The following is a 16,179-nucleotide window of genomic DNA, read 5'->3' on the forward strand; positions in this document are numbered from 1 at the left end:
AGCCTTCTCTTACAATCAACAACCTGAGATACCGTGTAGGAGAAAGAGCTAGTATTCCTGACATTAAGCTCAGTTCCAAGGAAACCCTTTTGCCCATCACAGTTGCAATTAACAACTGAAAACTTGCCCATGACTTAGGCCAGGATTGGCAACCCAAGGCCCATGGGCCACAAGTGGCCCACGGGAGTCGTTTAACCAGCCCACGAGCAGCCCCTGAACCAAGCCGCCTTCTCAGCGAGAACCTTCCTGACCCCTGACTTAGGCCGTATGCATCCTGTGCGCTCCCACTGCCTGTTTGGGAAGTGGTGTGCACATGTTAGCCACAAACCATATCTCTCTTGCATCTATTCTATTGTTTCTTACGAAATACTGCATTTTAATGCATTTCACCCCAAAGCAGCTTTGATCCAAACTGAGAGAAAGAACAATCCAGCTGCATTTTGAGCCACAGCCTTTGGTCTCGTCCACACTCCCAATTGTCCTGTGCCTATAAACCACGGCTCAGAGCAGTTTTCTGCTTGTCCCATGCTTTCTAGGCATGCATCTGAGTGGTTTTGCCTTTGACCTGCTGCTTTCCCCCGGGAAACCTGCTTTTTAGTGCTAAATCTGAGCAAACATCAATTTGGAGAAAACCCAATCAATGTTTGCTCCGATTTAGCTCTAAAGGTTGGGTTTTCTCAGGGGAAAGAGGCTGGGGCAAGTGGAAGTCTGGATGAGCCCTTAGCTGCAGCAGCACAGTCCTAAGCAAAGAAGAATAAGCTCCACTGCGTTCAATGAGGCCTGGAACCTGTGCAGATGTTATTACAACTGGCTATGTTCTGTAGCTAATTCCTCTACCCTAGTGTCACATCATCTTAGGAGTACATCTCTGGGAATACTGAACTCCAAGCATGCTAACCCCTGTACCACAAGACAGAGACACTTGCATTTGAGGGACTTTTGTCTCTGTCATTTTTTGGAGGCTGTGCATTTACATATCCCCTGCACTGGGGAATGAGCACCTTCTAGTGGCAGCAACGGATCCTTTTGCTTGTTCCTCACATTACTGTTACACCAAGTGACTATGACCTTTTTTCTGCACTGTTGTATAGCCCAGTAGCTGTGAATCAAACTGGCCAGTTGCTACATGCTGCAGTCTACAGGTACAGAAAAGGGTAGACACAGCACACATAGAGAAAGAGAAGAAACACAATATTTAGCTCAACAACTTTCCTGTCTTGATTTTCAGTGTTTGAAATATGGCAACCCTACCTTACAACACAATATTTAGTATTAAACATCCTGCTTCATCCTGCTTTGCGTTCTCTGGATTCATTAGTCCAGTGGTATCCCCCTCCACACACATAAACCCTCCCCAAATGTGATCTGCAGGGTTTGGGGGAACCTTTGTAACAATTTTAGGCTTTGCATGGGGCTGGAGAAGAGGGGGCTGATGGGAGATTTGCTTAGTGTGACATTGGCTACAAGCCTTAGTTTAGAGAGCTGCTTTAGAAATGATTACTGTTTTTATTTTTAATGTTAATATGAATATTCTGGTCTTATGACTGAGGATTGTGATATAGGTTTTGATTGTTTGATGTTTGAATGCATTAGCTGCTTTAAGTTTCTTTCATCCTTAAGTTGGTAGAATATATGTTTTAGGATAAAAATAAAAATACAGAGGCCGAGGCCACTCCGATTCATGGAAGTTTGGGGTCAGGGCTTGCTGCTTGAGCTCAAATTCCTCTTGGCAGGAATGTCATACTATTTCCATTTATCTGGGCTGAATTTCGAAAGCACAGTCTTCCTTCCTTTCCCTTTCTTTTTGAAGAACAAGGCATAAGAAAAACAGCAAGAGCAAAGCAGAAGTGCAGCCTAGATCTAAGTCAGGCATTGGCAAAGATGCCTCCAATCAAAGGTCTATCTTGCTCAGGGTTGGGGAATTTGCTTTATCCGGGGGACCACATTACCTCATGGACTGTTTTGCAGGAGCCACATGCAAACAGTAAGCTTGGCTAGAGGCAGAAGTGTGTGGAGCAAAAGGTGCGACTTTTACCTTTGTACAGTGAAAAACTGAGGTTTCTACACATATACAGCCACATCGCAAACACATCTCTTTAGCCTCCATCCAGGCAAGCAGTAGGCATTATCCCACTCCCAGGATGCATGCCAACCATGCAAAGGCACCTGAGGAGCAAGAGCGAGGCTGTTAAAGGGTCAAGCCTGGGGAAAGGGGGCATGGCCTGGGAAGAGAGGCCTGGAGGGGTGCATTCAGTCCTGTGTCCTGAGTTTCCTCACCCTGATCTAGTTCATCATCTTGTTTCCAGGAAGCCTGGAAATAGGTACAGATAAGAGGGGTCAGAATATTTGCCGTTTGTGTCACTTTTCCCGTGCTTATTCATAAATCCCTTCCACCCTATGTCCACACTGGTTTATGGTTTTTCATTTTTAATCCATACAAAATTTTGCATTTAAAGATTATACAACTCCATAATTTTTTGAGCATATTTTCTGCACGTCTTTAAATTTGATTTCTCTTAAAATACACATTTTTGAGATGTTGTTTTTGCCAAGAGCTGCACTGCAAAATCTGGAGAAGGGCCAAATCTGAAGGCTATCTCTTGTTCCCATCCACACTTCAGCTCAGGAGGAGGAGGAGCAGATCAGTTCACATCTGAACTTGAGAAAGATTAAATTCCACAAGGCTCTCTTTCACTCTCTCACACACACACTGATTGTAGGTTCACACACCAACTATCACAGTCAAATAGACAAATTTGTAGAGGCTGCTATGGACTTAGATCAGCAAGATGTCAAAATTCCATATACCCATATAGTGCAGTTCCACCCCTGCGAACGATACAATTATCTTCCCCCTCCCTTCCCCGTCTCATAGTACAGTTGACTTAACATACTGTATGATAAGATAATCATAGGTCATAGTTGAAAGGTTAAGACAGCAGCCACAAATTGCTAAATGTTCACCCCCCTGCCTTCAGCTATGATAGCCAAATATGCATTAGATTAAGCAACCAAGCTCTTTAGATCTTGCATTCCATAGCCTGTTCAAAGAACTGGAAAATTACTGGTTTGCAAAGCTACAGGGGACTGTAACCTCCCCTTTTGCTCAAGCGGCTTAACCAGCTGGCTCAGTTATTACACACATTTCAAAAACTATATAAAGAAATTGATGCGTTCCATCGCTACTTCCATCCCACAGGATCTGCAAGCAGCCTGGGAATAGTCACTTATTATTCATGTGCGCCTTTTCTCTTAGAGCTCCAAGGTAACTCAGAGCTGAAAAGTAGGTGTCAAGAGAGAGTGCTTTCTGGTTATGTAAGGTTTCATAATTCTGATATAACAAAGTGCAGTGCAGCCAGAAGCAGGAGAGGTGGGCGTAGAAATAGTAACAAGTGAGATGGGGAGGGGGAAGCACACATACAGGCAGGAATGGGAAGCAGGTGAGCATGTAAGAGGCAGAGCAGGACCCAAGGGAATATGCTGGTGCTGTTTTTTACATTATCAAGCACCTGTGTGGAAAGGGGAGGGTGGGAGGGAAAAAGTGGGAATGATTGAAAGCATGTTTGAGTGGCAGGTACAGTGGTACTTTGGTTCTCAAACTTAATCCATTCTGGGAGTCCTTTCGACGGTTCAAAAACCAAGGCGCAGCTTCCAATTGGCTGCAGGAGCTTCCTGAACTCAACTGGAAGCCACAGAAGCCGTGCTGGATGTTTGGCTTCCCAAAAATTTTCGCAAACCGTAACACTCACTTCCAGGTTCTCAGTGTTCAGGAGCTGATTTGTTCAGGAGCCAAGCTGTTCAAGTACCAATGTACCACTGTACTTGAAGGTATTACGATTTTCCAGACAATAGCATGTGTGAACTGGTATACTCACAAATTCACACACAAATCAGTTTAGTGTTTTTAATTGGTGTTCCCTTAAGATGGCCTTTGAATGCAATCATAATCAAGAGCACACAGTCTCCTGTGGAGGCTAGGCTAAGGTCTTACCTTAAAAATGACTGGCCTCTGTAGACTTCCTGCTTGTTGCTCTATTCTTGAGACAACGGGTGCATATCTGCAAAAATGCACAGAGTTTTGTATTAGCTGCATTCTCAAATGTAACTTGGAGCAACATGGTGCTTAGTACCATAGTAGGTTTAGAAATAGTGCAGTTTTGCCATGCTGTACCCATCTTGCAATGTCTGGTATGTGAGACTAGCGCATGAAAACACAACTATTTTAGATAAACTTTATTATTATTATTATTATTATTATTATTATTATTATTCGTTTTCACAATTTTATACATTTTAACTTTAACCATTTCAAACATTAAAATAAAAGGTTCTTTTGAACCTTCAGACCTCCTTCCCTCCCTTCATGGGTTCCATATTTAAGATTAAATTCACTGCATCTTTTACCATTGTCCATCTGTTATATATCCATATTTACCATAGTTGATTCCACATTACAAGTGTCATTACATCCCTGCCAATGATTTTAACTCTTGAAAGTGGTCTTTACTATATTAGATAAACTTTTACAGGGTTCTGACCATGGGAAGTATAGTCCACTTTGTCTCCTACATATAGGGATAGTTTGATACCGCTGTGTAATTATATAAACTGAAGTCACCCCTCCAGAGTCTAAAATGGAGACGGTAATGTTGAATTTTACCAAGGAGTTTAATTGATGTCTGGGCAGATTGAAAATGGGAAGTAACATAATGAAATGCTTCTTTGTACAGATATTTTTTTAAAAAAAAAAATACTACAAATGGAAAGCTAGTCTGGGGAATGGCTATAGTGAGCCCCTTCCCATGTCTTCTAGTTTTTCTAATGAGGAGCTTTCATCCCATGTGCATTCTGAGGAGATACAGCAGAGATTCAGACACAGATGCATTGCCTCCATTAGGACACTGCCTGCACAAGTCTTTCTCTCTCCCGTCATGGGTAATGTCTCCAGATAAAGCTTTCTCTGCCCATCAGCAACAGAGAGTTGTGTGCAGGTACAGTGTGTGATAAATGCTTTGTGGCTCACTCTTATCCTTTTCATAGTTCTCTGCAAAGTAGCTGTAAAATGGAAGATTAAAACCCTTCAGTGAGCTGTACAAGTCTTAGCCTTCAAAATCTTATTATACTGTGTGAAGTACCAAATATAATTCCTCCATGGAAAACATAACAAACTAGACATGTGCACTTTTTTATATAATGGTAATCTTGGTGGGATGTGAGAGAAGTTAGGCATCCATGTGCTAAAATCTCTCTGGCTCACGAGCAAAGCACAGCCTCGCAGCTCTCTTGCTGAAGAGTATTAGGCAGAATTTAAATAGGGAGCTGCATTATAAAAAGTCAAACCACTGGCCCACCCAGCTCAGTATCTTCTTTTGCTGACTAGCATTAGATCTCCTGCTTTTTTCTACAAGCAGGGAGCATTCCTAGCCCTATCTGGAGATGCCAGGAATCAGCCTTTTGGATGTAAAATATGTGCTCTCCCGGTGAACTAAGCCTAGCTCTCTGATGATATTGCTACATCCTGTATAAAATACATCTGTGTACAGCACAGCAGAAGCCCATACACAATACAACCACAACCTTCAAGTTACTAACTTGTGCTGCTGCAAATTTGTTACATCCAAGATTCAAAGGCAGAAATCGAAGTGATGATATCACTGATGCTGTGTTTGATTGAATTACAAAACAAGCAGCACACTTGGGGCTTGGGGCTGGAAAAGTACTTTCAAATGTTGCTGATACAACATCTTCAGGTATTTGGGTCAGGCATGCAATCCAGGATTCTGCCAAAAACACCCCCCTGCAACATGGTGGCAAGACCTTTGCACAATACAGCCTCTGACTCCTCTGGCTTCTTGTCTGCTTCAGATTCCTCCTGCAGCTTGTGAAAAACGGTTCTATGTTTGGAAATACCCACACCAAATCAAGAAATAAACTGACATGTGAAAGTGTCAAGAAGCTTGTTCCAATCTGGGCAAAGCTTCAGTTTTTAGAAGTCCGTGATAAATATGACAAACATGAAGAAGCAGAAACCGATAGATCAGATAAGCTTGCATCCATTCTCACAAAAACCAAACCTCAATTATTCCATCTGAAACAGTATTTATGAATTGCACCCACCAGTGCAAATTGTGACTTCTGGTTCCAAGTGCAGGCCCACAGAGGTCTTCTGGGGACACACTCCCATGCAAATCATGTGACCTGCACAAGATCATAGGTGCTTTGGAAGGGACTGTGCTCTCTCTCACACACACAAAAATTGAGGAGTGTGCATTCCATTGTGTCTGGGCTCTTCTTCATCTGGATCTCTAAAGCTTCATGACCCTAAGGAAATAAAGGAGTTGTGACCCACACTGTGACATGGGATGCTCCCTTGCATTGAAACTCCTTCTCATGTGGCATCCTGGCTCCATTCAGATTCCCCATGCACACACCCAGCAGGCCATGTGTTTACTTTACAGGGTAAAGTTGGAAAGGCTGTCTGGCCCAAACCCCATTTAAAGCTAAAGAATCATAAAGAGGGAGAGCAGTTGGTCAGCAGTAGGTTGCAACTGGGTGGCAGAATGAACAGGAACACAGGTCGCCTGGTAACCATCTTCCTTAGTATAGTGAGATGTACTGCATTTCTATTTAAATTATAGTAATTAATTCCGAGTGTACAGCTATGCACAAAACATTAGCAAATGCATTTTTGTCTCTTTGAAAATAGATACTCTCTTTTGTTGTCCTTTTGTGTGTGTGTGTGATGCATAAACGGCCACCTACACAGCAACTATAACCTGTGCATTTGGACTTTCCTGGGCCTAAGCTACTGTCTCACCTTCTGCAAAGTTCAAAGCCCTTCTGGTTGCTCTCGTGAGCAGCTGTGTTACAGTGAGATCTGTGTGTGTGCAGCTCTCCAGATTTGGTTTTGCATTCTGGAGACTCCAGAGTTAATTTGCACGTGCAAACCCTCCACACCCTTCCCTTTAATGCACCAGGCCAAGACATGGATTCTGGCTGTGGCCCTGTTAATTTATAACTGCACAAACTGAAAAGTGGCACAGCAGCAATCACACAGGGAGGCAGGGCTGGTTCTGAAGCAAAACCAGACCCCGAATTCCTAAAATAGCTCCCCAGGGTCCAGCCAAGTCCATAAATTCCCTCCACCCCATTGCCAGCCGTGGTAAAACTTTGTCTGTGCTAACTCTTAACTTAAAGGTGAAAATGCTGCAAATTATATTTCAATGTGGATTTTGAATGAGCGCGGCCAAATTACCTATACAGAGCATTGTTCTGTATCAGAACAATATAAAACACATCTGCTTGGGGGGCAGAAGAACAACCATATGGTTTCACTTTGAATACTGTATCTTGTTCTTAGCCACTGGCAAACTGTGGGTACAGCTTCAGAGACTGTTTTCTATCTTCACACTCTACAACATATGACTCACGTATCGTTTTTCTTTGGGTTCTCTCTTACACTACTGGCAGTTCTGCTGCTCTCTATTATACGAACCAACCTTTGGTCTGATATCTCCTCTAAAATTTCAGTTGCGTGGATCATAGACTGCAAACTCGCAGGTGCACTTAAGAGAAAAAGACAAACAATAACTTTAGCCATTATAAGAAGGCATCCCACAAAGTGAAAAGTAGGGCCAGTGATTAATCAGGGGCAGGACCCAGGAAACGGAAGCAGTAACTAACCTCAGCATCATAAGCAGGGTCTGTCCCTGCTAAATGGGGGCAGAGGATGCACATGTTCATCTGTTTTCACTGCAGACAATTACTACATTGTGCCTAGCCAATGGCCTGCACCAAGGGCATCCTGTGAAGATCCTCATTTAGAGGTTTCTTCATTACTGCATTGGCCCTGGAAACATCAATTGCTGTCACGGTGCCCGGCTTTACTTAGATTCACATGCAAATCAAACAACAAAGCAGACCAAGGGAATGTAGGTCAATGTAGCCAGAAAAGCGATACATAGAGCGAGGGCCAGAGAAAACAAAACCTATGCACATGGTGAATTAAAACAATGTTTTCATAGAAGTAGCACTGCAATCTTTCATGTTTTTCTCTCCCATTATTCAAAATAGGGGTCCACAATCATATACAGCTATTTTCCATCTTCAAGGAAGTGCAGAAAGTAACCAGATCTCAGAGTACCTGCAGAGCCAGGGTAGAAACAACTGAAGGGGAAATGGCAAGCTGCCATCATTTTCAGAAGTTGTGCAACATGATTCTTTGTGTGTTTACAAAATACTCATAAGGGCTGCACAGACGATCTGATTGAAACACTATTATTTTTAAAAATCTGAGTTGCTTTTAAAAAAATGTATATTAGATCTTAATTTGTTTTAACTTCTGTTGCAATATCTTTTTAAACAAACTGAGCAGGAGTCACCTAACCAGCCCCATCCATGGAAGCTAAGTGTAAGGACCTCTGCTTGCACAACAGGGCTTTGCCCCCTGCCTTCTCCTATCCCCTGAACACTTCCTGTACCCCCTAAAATTAGTTTTGGAGATTATTAGAACCCACCCAGAACAGCACTTGAGGGGAGGAGGGGGGATCTTCTATCTGTCAAGCTGCAATGTACCATGGAGTAGCTGGAAGATCACAATGTTGAATTCCACCCAACCTGATTTTTAAAAGAAAACTAAATTTAAAACAACTATGTCGAAAGCTACACTAATAAATCCTAAACACTAAACCATGTTCATCTGTGAAATGTGTGGTTACAATTCAGAGTTGAGCATTTACAAGCAAAAGGATGTTTATGCTTGCATTAAAGTTAGTTTCCCTTCTAAACCGGTTTTTAAAAGAGATACTAGTCAACAGAATGTACCACGTTCCTAATCCCTTGGAAGACTAAACCCCAAACCTGAATCCCTGCCACACTTCCTTTCTCATTATGTTGAGAAATCCTTTGTTGTTGTTTAGCCGTTTAGTCATGTCCAACTCTTCGTGACCCCATGGACCAGAGCACGCCAGGCACTCCTGTCTTCCACTGCCTCCCGCAGTTTGGTCAAACTCATGCTGGTAGCTTTGAGAACAATATCCAACCATCTCATCCTCTGTCGTCCCCTTCTCCTTGTGCCCTCCATCTTTCCCAACATCAGGGTATTTTCCAGGAAGTCTTCTCTTCTCATGAGGTGGCCAAAGAATTGGAGTCTCAGCTTCATGATCTGTCCTTCCAGTGAGCACACAGGGCTGATTTCCTTAAGAATGGATAGGTTTGATCTTCTTGCAGTCCATGGGACTCTCAAGAGTCTCTTCCAGCACCATAATTCAAAAGCATCAATTCTTCGGCAATCAGCCTTCTTTGTGGTCCAGCTCTCACTCCTTAGAAGTCCATAAATGGGTCACAGTAGCTTAAGGAGTCTTACACATCTAGTGATAGCATCTTTAAGCCAAGACCAGAAGTTGCACATTTAGACTTCATTTCAATTCTGCACAGTCATATTTTCATTTCTTTAGAGGACAAAGGTAAACACCTATACCTAACTGCACTTTAGTCTGTGGTAGCTGGGTGTGGGCACCTTGCAAAGTTAGGTCTCAGGAAGAGCATGTTTATGGTCTGGTGACAAGATGTGCTCTGCCTACAAAATCAGAATGGTTGTTGCAGAGTCACTGAGATGGCTGGAGTGGGGCGCTGTGGCATCCTTGTGTGGTTGTGATGTAAGGGTACGTGCCCCTCCCTACCATCATGAGCTTCATGCGTGGGCAGCTTGTGGGTATTATTCATACAGTCCTGACTGGTTGCCACAAGAGGTTTGGACTTTGCGGGAAATTTCAATTCAATTTTTCCATTTTCTAGTTCTGTGTTTTTCTCGTTCCTTCTGAAGCTGTGCACACACTTTGGATATTTGGAGGGGGTATTCTGCTGGTGTAAGCAGTATTGTACCTCCAGTGCAATATGTCCTGATGTAATATGAGCATAGGATTGTTACATTACTAACCTGCAGTGGGAGAGTTTATGTTATTATCAGCATGACAAAACAATTACCTTGGGTAATAGGACAAGTATTTTCTCATACATTTCAATAATCATAGGCTGAATTCTTTGTATGCTTTACACTGAAGGAAATGACTAGTTGCTTTGATGAGGACTTTGTCAATGCAAGAACCAAAAGATTAATCCCACACATTTTTATAATAAAAAGGAAGCTCTGTTGGGACTCTGCTCCTTTGAATTACCCACTGACTCATTAATCTTCTATACCTTTATAAGGGTGAAGTAAGTCCTATCAAACCATTCAAAATTAGGTAGACAAGGGAGCACTTCATTTCATAATATTCAGCCAACACCTTATATGAGCTGTTTTACCTTCTTGCAACCATAGAATATATGTACCATATCAATTTGATAATGTATTTTCTTTGCTCAGAAGGAAGCAAACTGATTCATGGCTATGCTCCTTTTATAATCTAAAGTAAAACACATGAGACATTGTGAATAAAGGGTTGTTTTTTTTTTGTTTCCCGTTGTGGTAGTTATATATAATTTGCTTGTGCAGAACAATTACTTCTAGTATAATGAGAATGCTGTTATTTACTGCTCATTCACTATGTTAATTAACTACAGCTTAGATAACTAAAGTGAATTAATGTCATTGTTCACTAGAAATGGGTAATGAACCATTTGATAACATCATTGATTCATACAGTTGCAAAGTCTTTAGGGGGGGGAATATTCTCTGTACTGCTAAATCCCTGCCACACCTTACAACATAATCCAAATGGATTTTCTAAATTTTTGTTTACATTTTAATGAAAAGTTTCAGTGGAGCAAGGGAAATGAAAAAAGAATGAAACAAAAAGAAAAGTGTTCCAAAAGGTAATCCAAATGCTATTTGTTATTCAATGGTTGACTTTCTCTCTCTTTTCCTGGTAAGGCTCTCATGACTTCCATGGGTATGTGATTAGTAAAAAAAACTCAGCATGTGTAACTTTGTGTATAAATGCAGTGATGCCAAAAGTGTCAGCTGACATGGATAATATAGTTCTGCTGGTCACGTAGTTTGGGGCTGCACTGAACTAAGTTAGATTCAGAGTAGCTTGATTGAAATTAATGAGCCTAGGTTAGTCATGCCCACTAATTTCAATGGGTCTACTCTGAGTAGGACTAATGTTGGCAATAACCATTGTTCTAAGAAACCCCTAGTTTCTTTAAGGAAAACTACTACAGAGTTGCTTGGAAAGCTTGCCTAAGGCAATATCCATCCATTCATTTTAATAAGGCTTCTTTTGGAATGACTTTAGTTGGATATTACCTATAAAATATTTCAAATGAAATACGCATGTTACACATGCATGACACTCGTTTTCATCTTTGATTAATAAATCAGTCACACTGGAGAAACAGTCTTTACATTTCCTTTAGTATGCAAGTATATTCCTTTTACAAACACCTGCTTCACAAAGAAAGGGGTTTGGAGAAGGTCCACTTTTAACAGCAAAGTGAGCACATGGCGTGGGGCTGATAAATCTCATATTCGAAATCCCCGAGTACTTTTCTCCTTAGCCAACCTTTAATATAAGAAATGAGCTCAGCTGCAGGTTGTTTGGAATCCTCATTCATCTGCCCAATGGCTGTTAAAACTGAACCCGCACTCACTCCTCTCTTTCTCTGTGAATGGGGCCGGCCCAGATTTAAACACCCACGTCTGGCAATGTTTGGCCCTAGCTCTATGCTGGATTGAGCTTGCTATTTTTATTTGCTAAGAATGGGAACAGAAACAATTTGTTAGCTACCCATCTCTTGAGCAGATAAAGTCCTACAACAACTTGTGGAATACTTTAGCAAAGACTATATTATGCATATGCACACATAGGTAGCCAGATAGTAGTACTGTACTGAGTTTATTAAAGCAAGGCAGATACAACCTTCCAAGAGCCAACTTGTGCCACAGCAGGGCCTTTGTTTACTAGGCCAAAGTCTGACGTAAAAATCAATAAAGGTTACAGCCATTGCCTGTGACACATGAGACTGATCAATCATACACTAATTCTTTCTGAAGTGAACCTGCTCTTCTTCAATAACAGAATTTAAATTGTCCCAAAACTGCAACTTTTGGAGGAGGGACTGGATGTATCGCTTGGATGAAGCTGGTACACAGCCCTAAAATCACAGCTACTTTGCTCTTCCCCTGCTCCTGCGGAGTAAACAATGGTTTGGCATAGCATTATGTTTGAACCTGGAATTGTGGTTTGTCTCTTGCAAACAATCCATGAGCAGCAAGCTAGGAACAAACCTATAAGCTCAATGTTTGTTTGGAGTTAAGTGTAACTGTGATTTAAAGTGATTCACAAACCTCGTCACAGAATTAGGTTAGAAGTCCCCATGCAACGCCACTAAATAGTCAGTTGTATTAAAATCAATTTATACTGAACTATCATCCATACATTTTTTTTAAATGGTGGGACAATAATTACCCTTATTTACAAAAGGCTTTTAGTTCATGCAGAACATTATTCAATCAAGATGAGTATCATACTGAAAAAGAATTTTCACAGAGCCACAATGTCTTCTTAAAAACTACCCACAGAGCCTTACCACTTGACATATTTTGAGTTAGTTATGTCATTGAGATGCACACTTCTTTTGAGTGTTTAATGATGGCTGATGGTGCACCTAACATGCCCAGCCTTAGTTTACATCAAAGTTCATCACCAGAAAGACACCAAAACATGTCAGTATTTACATAATATACAGTATAAAAATAACTATCTTAAAGAGCTATATTTCCATGAGTCTATTCCTCATATAAAAATATGTACCCTAAATAGGTTTTCCCTTTTGTTACATTTTTGAAAAGTTATACTCAGAGGACAAGAGGTTTGTATATTTTGTCAGACTGTTATGGCATTTAGAATCACACAGGTTTTCATTAGTTTGCGAAAACTATTATATATATTCTCTGAATAAAACAAGACATATCTCCACCTGCAATCTCAGCCATGCCTACTCAGAACTGAGTCCTATTGAGTTCAATGGTGCTTACTCCCAGGTAAGTGGGGCTGGAATTGCAGTTTAAGTTGATAATATAAATACAGCACTGAGGTAGAGATACTTAGGGCTTTTTCTTCTCTTCTCTTTTTAAGTTGGCTAGAGCTGATTCTCCAAATTCATTGTATATTTTGTTTTCTGCATGCAGTAAAATTCTTACTAGGAGGCATTTTTAATACAAAGTATAAAACATAATGAACTGCCCTTCTCTCCAGCATGCCACTAAAATTATGTATCCCTTTTCAAACATAATTAAAACTGTAATTTAAAAAAATGACATTTTGAATTTTTGGCATCTGCTTTAAAAGCCCAAATAAAGCTTTACTACGGCATAACTGTTCCTTCCTTTTTAACCATAGGGATCACAGATTCACTGAACTGTAAGGTGGATTTCATAAGAACTGCATCCAATGCAAACTATTACAGAACACGTTCAATGTTTTTAATACTAAATGTGGCACAGCATTAGGAAGGCAGCACTACCTTTCATTAACTCATTAATCTGTGCTGACAGGCATGGGTGCGATGCAAAGAACCTCCCTGAAATGATTTTCATTCCCAGATCAGAAGTTTTTAGAGGCTATAAAGGAAACATTTTGTTCTTTAAAAATGTGCATGCCGTGAACTGAACATAGTGTTTGTTTCAAGATGTACTGCTTTATGTGCAGTGGCATCTATCTGAAATTGACATTTTTATTCCTGTCCTTTTCAGACATGCAACTCAATCCTATTCATGCTTCCTCAAAAGGAAGTCAATTGTTTTCCATGGGACTTCCTTACTCCCAAGAAAGAGTCTTAATCCTATACAAACTGACCTGGGAATACATCCCATTGGCTTGCATATTACTTCTGTGTCTGGGACTGCACTGTTACTTAATTCATTCGGTTTTAATGGAACTTTCATCACTTAATAGAGTCTAAACAAAATAAGGGTATCACATTAAACTCACTAAAACAAAAGAAAACAAACCAAGTCCTGCATGAAATGTCACATGGATTTAGTAAGGGTAATTTTTGCTGAGCAAAACTACGTATTTTCAGTGAAATGTATGAGGCAAAGATCACATTCAGGAATACTGAATTCAACTGGTATTCAGATACAACTCTATAGAGTCCCTGGACTCATTCAGTCCCTGGATTACACATGCTAATGAGAAACATATTTAAAAACACAAAAGCAGAAGTATTTCTGCGAAAGAATAAGCAACACATGACTGCTTCAGTATTCATATTATTTTGATTTCAGCAAGACAGAGCCTAGTGACCAAAAAACAACTCTGAAACTGGTCTGCGTTTTGTCGTTGCTTCCTCTTGGTCATCTTCCACTGCCTCAGATAAGGAAGAATAGGACGAGAAAGTCCCTCTGGACTTCAGCTTCCTACTTGGGGTTGAGGCTGCATTGAAGAACTTATTGAGCGTAGCTGGTTTCTTTAAGCCTTTGGTCAGCTCATAGAAAGCAGTGTCATCAGACAAAAGCCCCAGGACAGCACTAGTGGAACTCAAAATGGAAGCCGCCACTTTGGGGTTCTTCTTGATGGAGGCGTTGTGTCCAGAGACTGTGTGAAGGTGGGGGTCCCGCAAGAGGTGTCTGACTGCAAAAGAGGAGCCCTCTTTCAAATATTGAAAGGGTTTCTTCCCACTGTAGTCTCTCAGGTGAACGTTGGCGTCGTAATCCCTGACCAACTGGGCGATGACTTCCTCTTGCCCATGTATGGCGGCGATGTGCAGCGGGGTATAACCGCCGTAGGACTTGGAGTTCACGTTGACATGAGCGCCACCTTTCTCGGCCACCTCGATGACTTTACCCACCATCTCGCAGTTCCCGCTCTTGGCTGCCCAGTGCAGAACGGTGAAGCCGGTCATGAAGTCCCTCTTGCTCGCCAGGTTCTTGTCGCTCAGCAGCAGGCCGTGAAGCTGCTGGGACCACTGGCCGGCTGTGGCCTTCACCAGCCACTCGTGCTCAGCGGCTTCCAAAGGGATGGTCGTAGCGGGACAGTCCGCTTCCTCGCCCACCTTCTGAGACTTCGGCACCCTCCTCAGGTAAGGGGAGTTGGATCCCATCTCTTCCAGCTGACGCCTCTTCATGTAAGGCGACGTAGAGGGCGTGATGGCTGGGAGCCCCACTTGGAGCCAGTCTTTGACTTCCGGCTGCTTCGGCTCCGGGCTTGGGTCCTTGGGCTCCTTGGCCCCGCTGGCAGGCAGCACACAGCGCACGGGCAGCATGCAGGGTTTCTGGGGGGCAGCTTTGGGAGCCAACTTGTCTTGGTCCCCGGGGGCTTTGGGTGCCTCCATGCCCTCCTTTTGAAACAGGCTCTTCAACTGGGACACAGGCATTGCTGGGCTCGCCTCAGGCCCGCTTTCTTGCTCTGGACCCTCTGGGCCGGCATGGCAAGCAGGCGCCAAAGTGGCCGAGCCTTCCTCTCCTTCCTCTTCCTCCTCCTCCTCCTCGCCAGAGCGCCCCCCAGCGGGCGCTGCGCTCACTTCCGCCTCCTCCAGGCGCCAATTCTTCCTCAGCACCACGAACTTCGCTCCGTCTTCCTCCTTCACGACGGCCACGTTGTTGACGAAGTGCTTGAACCGCTCGCGGAGGGCGGCTCGGGCTTCGGGCTCCCCGCCGGGCGCTTCCAGGAGCGGCTTGAAGCGGCTCAGCAGCTCCGAATTGCGCACCTTGCCGCCGCGCTCCCGCAAGAAGCCCAGCACGGCAGCCTGGCTCAGCTCCGGCTCAGCCATGCCCGCCTCAGCGCGGACAGACGCAGCGCGGGAAGAGAGGGAGTCGGTTCGCGGCGGCGTCGCGCGCTCTTTCCCGGGCGGGTGAAGCCACCTGCTGCTGCCGCCGCCGCTGCCGCCGCCTCTACTGAGGGAAGGAGCAGCTCTGGCGCTCTCCCAGCTGGCCAGCAGCGCGGCGGGGTGGAGTGGAGAAGAAGGAAAGGCCACCCACAGCCGAGGTGCCTGGGAGTTGTAGGCGAGGACACACCTGAGGCGGAAGCCCCGCGCGCCTCTCCCGAAGCCGAGCGCGGCTTCCAGGCACCGCCGCAAGGCTCTCCCCACCCCCGCCTCGCTTTCCCAAGTGGTTGCGCCCGCAAAGCGCGCATCTCGGGTTCCATCCCACGCGAAGAAGATAAAAGCGAGGCGCATTCCCCTCCCCGCGCAAGTCAGAAATGAAACATTCCTACACTCGTTGCCATTGATTCC

The 16,179-nt window shown here is 43.3% G+C and overlaps 1 protein-coding gene across 1 annotated transcript; it reads right to left on the reverse strand.

Annotated features, from left to right (window-relative positions):
• Window positions 1–11,823: 11,823 nt before the first annotated feature.
• Window positions 11,824–16,137, reverse strand: SOWAHA (sosondowah ankyrin repeat domain family member A). Its single transcript, XM_083720250.1, has one exon. The coding sequence runs from the start codon at window positions 16,120–16,122 to the stop codon at window positions 14,245–14,247; it is 1,878 nt and encodes a 625-aa protein (XP_083576376.1). The 5' UTR covers window positions 16,123–16,137; the 3' UTR covers window positions 11,824–14,244.
• Between the last annotated feature and the right edge of the window lie 42 nt (window positions 16,138–16,179).

This window comes from Podarcis gaigeae (genome assembly GCF_964106915.1).
Source record: "Podarcis gaigeae genome assembly, chromosome: 2".
NCBI lineage: Eukaryota > Metazoa > Chordata > Lepidosauria > Squamata > Lacertidae > Podarcis > Podarcis gaigeae.

What these genes read in the sequence shown, in the direction of transcription:
- SOWAHA (XM_083720250.1), bottom strand. Translation starts at nt 16,122, where the DNA reads ATGCGCCTCGCTTTTATCTTCTTCGCGTGGGATGGAACCCGAGATGCG.